The sequence below is a fragment of the Nicotiana attenuata genome, unplaced genomic scaffold (assembly GCF_001879085.1).
Source record: "Nicotiana attenuata strain UT unplaced genomic scaffold, NIATTr2, whole genome shotgun sequence".
NCBI lineage: Eukaryota > Viridiplantae > Streptophyta > Magnoliopsida > Solanales > Solanaceae > Nicotiana > Nicotiana attenuata.
This window is the reverse complement of record NW_017671396.1, coordinates 148,880-160,105: the sequence shown is the minus strand read 5'-3', so window position 1 is coordinate 160,105 and position 11,226 is coordinate 148,880. Positions and strand designations below refer to the sequence as shown.

At 34.6% G+C, this 11,226-nt stretch overlaps 2 protein-coding genes across 2 annotated transcripts in view; both read right to left on the bottom strand.

The window, feature by feature from the left end:
• Nucleotides 1-6,118: 6,118 nt before the first annotated feature.
• LOC109208039 (peroxidase 5-like) lies at nucleotides 6,119-7,739 on the bottom strand. Its single transcript, XM_019371040.1, has 2 exons — nucleotides 7,443-7,739; nucleotides 6,119-7,057 (listed from the first exon to the last, which is right to left on the bottom strand). Exons 1-2 carry the CDS (start codon nucleotides 7,680-7,682, stop codon nucleotides 6,293-6,295), a joined length of 1,005 nt encoding a protein of 334 aa, XP_019226585.1. The 5' UTR covers nucleotides 7,683-7,739; the 3' UTR covers nucleotides 6,119-6,292.
• A 1,839-nt stretch (nucleotides 7,740-9,578) lies between these two features.
• Nucleotides 9,579-11,226, bottom strand: part of LOC109208038 (copper transport protein ATX1-like) — a 3,173-nt gene continuing 1,525 nt past the window's right edge. The window contains exons 2-3 of the mRNA XM_019371039.1: nucleotides 10,852-10,927; nucleotides 9,579-9,922 (exon numbers count right to left, since the gene is read on the bottom strand). Coding sequence (XP_019226584.1) covers nucleotides 9,747-9,922; nucleotides 10,852-10,927 — 252 coding nt within the window. The 3' untranslated portion in view covers nucleotides 9,579-9,746. The remainder of the gene's footprint in view (nucleotides 9,923-10,851; nucleotides 10,928-11,226) is intronic.

The following is an 11,226-nucleotide window of genomic DNA, read 5'->3' as shown; positions in this document are numbered from 1 at the left end:
TTCGATTTCGGGCATACGCCCAGTCCCATATTTTACTACGGACCCTACGGGACCATCGGATCACGGGTCCGGGTCCGTTTACCAAGAATGTTGACCAAAGTTAACTTTAATCAATTTTAAAGGCCAATTTTATTATTTTAGTTAGATTTCACATAAAAGCTTTCCGGAAATGCGCCCTGACCATGCACGCAAATTGAGGTGAGACAAAAGGAGATTTTCAAGGCCTCAGAACACAGTTTTAACTTCTAAAACAAGAGATGACCTTTAGGGTCATCACATAGCTGCATTTAATTGGTACACTATTTGATTTTTTTTTTAATAATAGCAATATAGTACAATATCTTGAAATACTTTATTATATTAATATGTGGTACACTATTTTTTTTATTTTTCTCTTTATGCATGTGTGTTATGTAGTAGTAGTATAATCATATAGTTGTCGAGAATTAACCAGCAAAACTGTGTACCATGTTGGTATAGTTATATGTCATATTGGTATTATATGGTTGTTTGAACATTTTTTTGGTTGTTTTAGCTGCATTTTTAAGTGAATTCTATTCTAAAATTATTTATATGAACATGATTTGCAGTGCTGGAATTTTTTTGTGCCGATAGACATAGATTATATGTATTATGTAATAGTTTTTATAGTTATGGGCAATTATTGGAACGACCCCATACAACTATATACCCTGCTAGTATACAGAATGAGCAAGTTGCTTTGCGAATATTTAGCTTGCAATGCGAGCATGTAATTTTCTCATACTTTTATTGCATCATTTAATATTTTGGTACAACAGTATAGTCGCAGATAATTGTAGCAATTTTCTAGAGCAATCATATACTATATTGGTATACATGTATACCATATTGGTATCATATGGTACTAGAAGTCTTTTTTCCTACTTATACTTTTATTGCATTTTCTAATATTTTATTATCATTTCTATTCTAACTAGTATGTGTGGAGATTTGGTGGCCGTAGATTATGTTTTCTTGCTCCATAACCGGTTGTGTTACCACTAATGGTAGAGTGTGTACTTATATTTGTAGGGAAGGAGATCAAGATGTGCATGCCAATCACGTGTTGATTCTTAGAATCTGATTATGTAATTTATGGTGCTTAGCAGGAGTCTGTGTGATATTCAGTAAACTAGATCAAGTGACAACTGATATTATTTCAGTTTAATAATTGAATTAAAAAAATTAAAAAAGAGAGAAGGTGTATATACTAGTTATATTAAAAAAAGGGTTAACAAATATTTACTATATCAGTTATTTTTTCTTATTGTATAAAAAAATAGTAAAAACAGTACATGAAATTAGATTATGGAGAGGAAAAGAATATAAAAAAAAAGTTAAATAAAATTAGAAAGGAACAAGAAATAAAGGAAAAAAGAAAGAAAAAAGGAGTTTAATGGAATCAGAAAAGGAACAAGAAAAATAAAATAAATAAAAAGGAAAAAATTAATATAGAAGGAGTCAAAATTGAGTGTGAAATAAGTTACGGTAAAAATAACAATAATACGATTTGGGCAAAAATAAATGAATAGAAAAAGAGAGAAAAAAGAAGAAGAAGAAAACGAGAAAAAAAGAAAAGGAGAAAAGAAAGAAAAAAAAGGAAAAAAGAAAAGAAGCATAGAAATAAAAAAGAATTGGAGAAAAAAGAGAGAATTCCCAACAAAAACTACTATGGGTAGAAAATGTAATTGGTTTTATGGTGTAGAAATATAAATGGGTAGGTAAAAGTAAATAATTTTATTTTTATAGATAACTTGTGTCATTCACCCATAATTGAACTCTTTGGTTGTTTTATGCTACTCAAAATAAAATTGAAAGGAAAACTTTTTTTAGTTCGGCAATTTTTTGTTTTCGAACGGTCAATTTCAACCTTTTAAATTGGAACTTGCAAAAAAGTTTGTGATATACAAAGATTACAAAATCAATAGGCGTTTGCCAAAGAGTTTGTCTAACATGTGACTCATTGGCTAATATGTTTCTATCAAAGTAACAAACTTTGGGTCTAACTCAACCTCAAAAATTAGTTCAATCATGGGAGTTGACCAAGCCATATTAAAGAGATTGTGAGACTTCTTCATAGTTTTCTCTCAAATCTATTTGATGTAGTTCACTAACCATTGTACAAAATACGCGCACTAAACATGGTATTATCACAAGTATATGTATAAAACACGCACATTTTTTTTGGTAATGCAAGTCAAATTATGTACACACGCCGAGAAGACTACGAAGCGAACATATAATTATCATAAGACTCAGGACCACGTTTGTAGTTAAAAGCTTAAATAATATTTATCGAAATACAATGACAGGCTCAAAACACAAGATTTGACACACCTAATTTTCAGTGTCAATTATTGATCTCTATAACAAATGTTATGCATCCAACCTTGGATGTTTATCGCAATTGTCATGCTGCAAAAAGCTCATGTGTAACATGTTAAGATTTGGCATATTAGGAAAGTGGTAGCACCCCCTACAATATATGTGCAATATACTTGGCGTAGAAATAGACATCATTTAGGTGCCCACATGAGTTGTCTTAAAGAGGCTATGAGCCAGACGTTCTATACAGTAATACTTATTTATCCATAAAACGATAAAGTTAAATTTGTAACGTAATTTAAAGATACGTGAATTAATTTGATCCAAAAATATAAAATAACTAAAAATAAAAATAAATTGATTAAATAGACTTAACGAAAATATAAGCCTGGTTGTGGAATGAGCTTTTTCGAAAGTAGTAATAGGAACAATATGTAGGACAAAAAGAGAGGATATTGTTAATAGAATAAGAGCAGGTTTTGCATTTTTTGCATACAGATGTTTTGTGTCCATAGTGAATACAAATTCTTCTATTTATAACTCAATTCAGGGAGACAAGATCCTTGAATTAAGCTCTTCTTTAATATGAATAAAACTCCTCTTGGTGGCTGTATAACGGTTGATTACAAACGCAAAGATTCTTTGTAATAATTGCTCATTGGATGTTGTTATTTCCAACCGAGATCCTCCCTTCAGATTTCTCATCTCCGGTTCCAGTGTCTTCAAAACTCACTCAGCACCGGTCATGTGTTTCTAACCAGTGCCATCTATTTACTGACTCATATCTTATTTGACTTCACTGCCACGTGTCAATCATACGAGCATCCACTTGTCATTTATCAATTTTACCTCATACAATACTATGATTGTTCAGAAGTCACATACATTAGGCACGTATACAATCAGGGGCGGATGTAGCCCAATAGTAATGGGTTCAATTGAATCCACAATTTTTGATACAGAACACAAATTTATGTGCAAAAATTCACTGAAATTGCAATAAATTATAGATATGAACCCATAACTTTAAGGATATAATGAGTTTAGTACTAAGAACCTTAAAGGTTGAACTCATAGAGTTTAAATCCTGACTCCGCCTCTATATACAATGGTGGCGGAAAATTCAAATTCAATTTTGTTGGACGGACATCAGGATAATGGATAAACTAATTGTTCTAAATGTTAAAAACACACCAACCATCTACCCCACCCTTGAACTCGCAACTGCTAAGGCTTGCCCAAAAAGAATTACAAACCACCGTCAATTGAATCAGCAGCAACTATGTCAAATAATTAGGTAGTTCATAGTTCTCACGTCCATTTATTTTAGTAGCAACTTCTACCAAAATTTGGAACTCACTGTTGGTGACAGATGAAAGGGTAGTGCAATTGAGAATTGCAGTTTTTTCTTCTTCAATCTCCTAGAAGCTTCTGGTTTTTTGGATGTGTTTATGTAAGGTCTGATCACCCAGCCCATTTGAGCTTGATCCATATAGGAATTTTACCTTCTAAGGCTTCTATTTGCAATCTAATGTTTTCAGATTCTTGTTCGAAAGTTGATACGACACATGTTTCTGGGGAAGAAATTCAAAAATAGCCAGATTTACAAGTGATCATTCAAAAATAGCCATAGTTTCAAAAATAATCGAAGTTTAGTCACTTTTCATGTAAAGATAAATCTGAACAAAAATACTGTTCAAAATCCGGAAAAATACTCCAGTATAATATACTGGAGTTCCAGTATAATATATTGGAGTTCCAGTATAATATACCGGTCCAGCATAATATACTGGAACTTTCCGCGTGTTGGAGTTCCAGTATAATATGCTGGAAGTTTATACATAGGTGCACCGATCTCCATTATATTATGCTGGAACTTTCCGTGTTGCCGCAAAATAGTGGCTTATTTTCATTGACTTTGCAAACGCTGGCTATTTTTGAATGACCGATCTGAAAACTGACTAGTCCGTGCTATTTTTACATGTTTCTGGTGGGGAAGAAATCCCATCAGATTATATACAATGGGCTTAGTCTTAACTTAGACTTTGAGAAAGTCGGAGCCCTGTAAGCCCAATTAAACTTACGTTTGCAAATGGGTGATTTGCACAAATATGATCATTTGGTGTCACCGTTCAAAATTTGATCGTGTTAAGAAAAGCGTTGGAAAAATAGCCTCTATATCACAATTTTGAAGCACTGTCCCGGCGGTTGCCAAGATTTTATATTTGATTCTGAGCAAGTCTTATGATGATTCATCAGAATTTTTAAGCAAAATCTTGGCGGTCGCTAGGATTTTGTATTGATATTGGGTAAGGCCTGCCTTAACAATAAATTATGGTAATCATCAAAAAATTCTTATCATATCTTGGTGGATCGCCAGGATTTTCTTAATATTTGTAGCTAAAATCCTGGTGATTCATCAGATTTGGTCAAAATTTCTCGTGATCACCATAATATGTTGTATCGAAATTCATTAACATATTTTTGTTTCAAACTTGATCTAAATCAACTCTAAATTTGATATCCAACTTTCTAATACCAATTTTATTTTTAAATAGTTATATTCAACCTAAGTCTTCAATGATCAATAGACCTACTTTTGTCTTCTTCAAGCTCTTTTTTCAAGCTAAAAAAACAAAATTCGACAATAGTGTCTTTAAATTTCTCCAGCTAAATCATTCTAAATCATTAAGGATAGACAACATACGCTCAATTAAAATTACCAACTGAATTCCAATAAATGATAAGCAATGAAGTCTTAATTTTCCACATCACATATTCATTATTTTTTATTTTTAATTATGTGCCCATAATTTATTGGAATAGGAAGAAGGAAGAGGGGAGTTGGGGAAGGAGAAGAAGAAGAAGACAAAGTTAGGGGTGTACATTCGATTTATCGATTCGATTTTGACCCTTATCGATAATTACTTATCGACTATCGATTTGTACATATACTTATCGTTATCGTTTCAATAAGGTTTCGATTTATCGATTTTTGGGGCTTATCGATTCGGTTATCGATTACACCAATAAGAAAATTTGCGGGATTCCACGGAAAGTATATCGCTATAAACACGCCTAACAAATATGGACCAAAAGAAGCTAAAATAAGACGAACACTGTTTATAACATAAAAATTGTGTCAACAAGCATATGCAACGAAACTAATGTAAGGGATCAAATGTATGCCACCAGCACTCCAACGGTATAAAAAAAATACATCATCACGGCTAATTCTATTTTTCATTAATTTGAACTTCATTCCTTGAGCTTTAAGTATGATCATTCCTTAAATGTGGTATATGAAATAATAGGGTTAGGGACTTACGGTAAAGGAAAGGGTATTATAGAATAAGAGTAAAAAAAAAAAAAAAAAATTAAAAAAAAAATTAATTTTTTGTTCTTAGTATTTCTTATCGGTTTATCTATAAACCGATAAACCGAAGAGGACAAAATCGAAATCGATAACTCGATAAGGAAAATTTCGAAATCGAAATCGATAAATCGATAAACCGATTCGAATGCACACCCCTATTCTTAAGTGCGAAAAGAAAGTGCAGCTCGGTGCACTACGCTCCCTCTATGTGCGGAGTCGGGGGAAGGGCTGGACCACAAGTGTCTATTCTACACAGCCTTACCCTGCATTTCTGCAAGAGGTTGTTTCCATAGCTTGAACCTGTGACCTCCCGGTCACATGGCAGTAACTTTACGCCAAGGCTCCCCTTCAAAGTGCGAAAAGAAGTAAAAGTAAATTTTTTCTTTCACAAAGAAACTACCAATCAAGAATAAGTTCTATTAAGAAGATTCATCTGTAAAAATTGAACAAAGATTGAACCATCCTCACTTAAATAGGATGTCTGCAATTCACAATAACAATAACAATAACAAGAAAGCTGAAATAGTACTGGAAACTTTAACAAAACTGAAAAGGCAAAAGCATGACAAATTAGTTAACAAAATGGCAGTTCTTCCTGATTTCACCCTTCCACCCTGTGAGGACATCCAAGGTACCCATATGCACCATTGCATCTGCAAATTTCTTACCCCACACACGGCCATATCTCGCGTTGAAGTTCACCATTTTCGCAGTTTTAGGATTACTCATCAATGTTTGATCAGAAACTAACAGCCCCTTCTTACTCTTCAAATCCATGTAGTATCTATTATCCAATTTGTTTGGTGTTAGGACATCAAGATTCGCAGGGTTGGCTACTCCTGTTCCATTTGTAAGTGCTTCTGGTGGGCAAATGGACTTTAACATTCTTTCATATTCAGGATCAATTGGCAGATTTTGTTGCTTGTTTTGAGGGTATAGCCGATTTGCGAAAACAGCGCAATGAGCAATACCAATAGAATGTGCACCAGAGAGGGTGACCATTTCATCAACCGACATCCCTTTTCTTGCAAAGCTCTTGATCAGTTCCTTGACACCCACAAATGGAGATGGAAGATTAGGTAAAGCCTCGTCCTTGATAGAAACGCGTCCATCACGACGTCCTGCTTGGACATCATAGTTTATTTTCCCAACTTTGTAAGAACTGTCACGAGCAGCGAAGGCGAGAATGTCTGCACACGAGACAGTTCCAGGGCATGCAGCCTCAAGCTTAGCTTTAGCTGCATCAATCACCTCAAAACCTCGTAAACTGTTCTTATTCGCTACGCTTTCCTTTTCTGAATTTGGTCCATCCAATAGCACAGATGCATCACATCCCTAAAGTACATAAATTGCAGAAAACAATATTAAGTTAACGAAATTATCAAGCGTTGCACTTGTTGAACTATGTGACAACCTCATTTAAAGGCTTAATGGGACGATCACACAATTCAATATGGTAACAGAGCAAGTCGAGATTTTGAGTTCAAATCTCACCACCACCGAAAAATCAAAAAGTATTTCCGCATATTTAGTCCGTAAAAACTAATCAGGCTCCCACGTGTGGGGCGTGTTGAGACATAATATAATAAGGTAATTAGAATTGTGCTCTCTTTATGAGTTTAGATGAAATGGTCACACAGTTCAACATGCAAAAAAGAGTAATGAAATAATGAAATTGTTAAGAGAACACTAGCATATTAGACAAAAGGACATAACATACCCTCACAAAGCAGTCATGAAAATGTAGCCTGATAAGACCAGCAGCAATGCCTGGATTACGAGAAACGGCTTTGTTCACAACATTTCTCACAATGGATTCAGCAGAGGGACATGTATGTTGATAGAAACCTACTTTAAGTGGACAATGTGGTTGTTTTTTGGCCAAAGAAGAGACTGAAAAGGATAAAACCAGGCAAGAAACAAGTGCAATGACTGAACAATTGTAGCCCTTTGAATCCATTCTTTTGTGGCTCAAGAATAGCTAGCCACTATAGCTTAAACAGGTGATGTATAATTTATGTACACCGCGGAGTATTTATAGTTTGCAATATGCCTTGTATCTACTTCCAGCACGTAATGAAGGAATCTTATGTCAATATTAAAACACAACATGATTGCCTGTAATACTAACTGCAAAGGTTGAAGTTTTCTTTAGTTTCTATGAATTTTGAAGAGTTCAACAGCTACCACTTTATTATATCCATGAAAAGTATAAGTTGATAGTATTTTTTCCTTCGTCGAATGACAGTACAATAGTGCTCATAGGGAATCTGAGATGATCGATAACCAAGAATCTGAATTGATTTACTGTAGTTTACCTGAACGGAAATTGATTATTTTTTAACGAATTATCAAATTTAATGAGGTAAAAATAGATGTTGGCAGAAAAGCAGGAGATTCTTGGTTCTGGAAAACTTGAGTCACAATGCAAAATCTATAGGCAAATTGTATTTCATGAGTTCAAACTCTCATTCTTTTAGAACCAAAAAATTACTTAGTAAATTTCTTAATGGATAAACAAATTCCATTTGAAGGTCAAATTTGCTTGTTTATTTGATTAGTTAGTTGGTAGCCACTATGTTCTTTTTCTGGTACAGATATTGAATGTCAACTCCTTATTATAAGTTGTAAAAAGTCTGACTTTTTTTTTTCCACATCTAATTTAAGTATTTCCTGATAACTTATACCACGAACTCCATTTCCTATTGTATAAAAGGAGGAAACCTGCTCTCTGCTACGTAAAAAAAGCTTGTGTCAAAGAAGATTAATTAAGTACTGCCAAAGAAGATATATTCCTTATTCTGCAGAGCTGTATTTTTGGCTGTCCATCTAAGCTCTCCCATAAGAAAATTAACACCCTTTATAAAAATAATCGTCCTCTTCGCTATTAATTTGAAATTGGTCAACCAAAAATGTGACTTGTAACCTATGGGTTCACGTGAACCTAGTAGCTTTTGCCGAAACCCTACATATCTTTTATGAGATCCACAAAATATCTATAAATATTTGACTATAAACCCAATTATTCGTTATATTTTAACTTGAGGTAAAGGAACCCAAAAACTTCAAATTGTAAATCCGCATCTATTCTCATCTACCTAAACTTTTGTGCACAGAGTTATCCGACTGTACTGATGATACGTAGCAGCAGCTAGTAGAAGCGTACACCAAGTTGATTACGCCACGGTTATTAAAAAAATCATATACAACCTTGACTATTGAAATGAGGATTACTATAGTTTCTCATTTCTAAGACATACAAGTACTGGTCATCTGGTATTTGGTAATTACACTGTAATCAGAATCATTTGCTATGAGACTTGGATAATTTACCAGAGATATGATAATGAGAATGATTTAATTCTGCCCTTGGGAGTTAGCTCACACTGTCGCTCCCAAGCATGGATAAAAGAGGAAGGTTATAGTGAGTTGACAGTCAGCATAAAACTAGTAAATTTATGATGAATCCTCTCGATATAGAAGTGAGTTTTCAAATAATCTATCACGACTTGCTATAGATTGAAGCGTATAATTTTGTTGTATGATCATGTGAATTTGGTTATGGGTGTTTCAATCAAGAATGAAACCTTGGAACATTTTCCCTTAACAGAGATAACTAAACAAGGAATCCAATCGTTAAACCAATGCAGGGAAGCTGGAGGTTCCATCATATACCTAAAGGAAGAGCATTTTTTTAAGGTACTTGCATTAAATTCCTAACAAATTTGTTTTCTCAAATTGCTTAACAGATTATTCAAACACCCAATTACAGTTATCGATAAGATCACCTTGCTTTTCCTTCGATTTCTCTTACAAGCACCTACATTTGGTTTTCTCACATGTTTAACTCGAAAGATAAATCAATGCACTTGCTATCTATATCATAGAAAACAACGCCAAATGCTCAAGAACTTATTGCAATTTTAGATTATAACTGTTAAAGCCTCATAATACACAGAAGAAATCTTGATAAAGTCGTATAAAGCTCAAGCCTTAACATACAATTCCAGGTCATTAGACACCATCAAGCTGTACCAACAGCTTCTGTAGGCTTTTCTTCAGTTGGAGCCGGTTCCCCTGCTTCCCAGAAAGATGTTGGCTTTCCAGTCTTTGAAACGGTCTGGAGAACAGCTTCTGGTTGAACATTGCCCTTAACTGTCACTTTTTGCTCCTTCAGATCAATGTCAAAGTTTTCTACACCTGAAGATGGTTTATAAAGAAAACATGAATCGGTATTTTACTGATATTTATCTGTTATGAGACTATAAGCAAATAAGCGACTCAAGCTCTCGTTCTTTAGTCATGCATAATGCTACACAATAATCTCAGGCTTCTTGATAAAGCCATTTAGCAGAATGGAGAAGATTCCGATCGGTGATTGAGTTAGGAGTCAAAAGAAGGAATGTTTGGCATATGGTGTAGGGTGACTGACTGAAGCTATTCTCACCGTTAATTGTACAGTCAACTACATGTGGTAGAGTGAGAAAGATGACGAGGACTATAGAGGAGCATAATAGAATAGACTGCAAACAACAATTTCATAGTTTACGCAAAGATGGATGAACCAACCAGAGCTGATGTTTTTTCAGAGATATGCAGATATGACAAGATAACTTTTCCCATACAATAAGAAGCAGGCAAGCATGTGTTATGTGACCTTTGCAGCAGTGCATGAGAGAATACACAATAGAAAGCGTCCATATGACAAAAGTAATGCTATGATGTAATCAGTTAATAGAGAATCCGAAGAAACATCTTAGTCCCTTGTTTCATCTTATATGAAAGTGTTTGACCGAGCACAAAGTTCAAGAAATAAATAAAGACTTTGACACATACTATACCCTCAGAACTTATGGTTTTAAACGTGCCATGACATCATGACATTTCAATGATCATACGAGCATGTCATTAAGTGTAGAATAGGGAGTTTAAAGTCTCAGAGTTCCTAAATATAGGAAGGAAGGTATCATTTTCTTGGGAACCGGGTAATATAGAATGAAACTGTGGGAGCAATATATTCTGCTACTAATAAGGAATAATCTTAAAACTGATCTTATCATGGCAATCTTACACAGGAGGCTAGTAAGTTAAATGTTGTAAAGCGCTAAGAATCTAGTACAGCTGTTTACCTTCCATTTTCCCCAACACCCTTTTTACAGCCCCTACACAGCCTTGGCATGACATGCCAACCTTGAGAACAACAGTCTGCCAAAACAATGTTACAACGATCTGAGTTAAATTGACAGTTGCAGAGATGCACAGTTATGATAGCATAACATAAACAAATAGCACATTCATCAACTAGGCAGCACGGCATGAGGCTTTTGTAAGTTTAAGCTACTTACTGTTTAAATCTTTTCAAGTGTCACAAGACTCACAACAGCCATCGAAACGTATGATGCTCGATTTTGTAGAGCATTTAGATGAGGTATCAGATGAACCCCCCCCCCCCCCACCCACACACACCCCCACCCCCAAAACCAACCCCCGAACCCCCTCTTCAA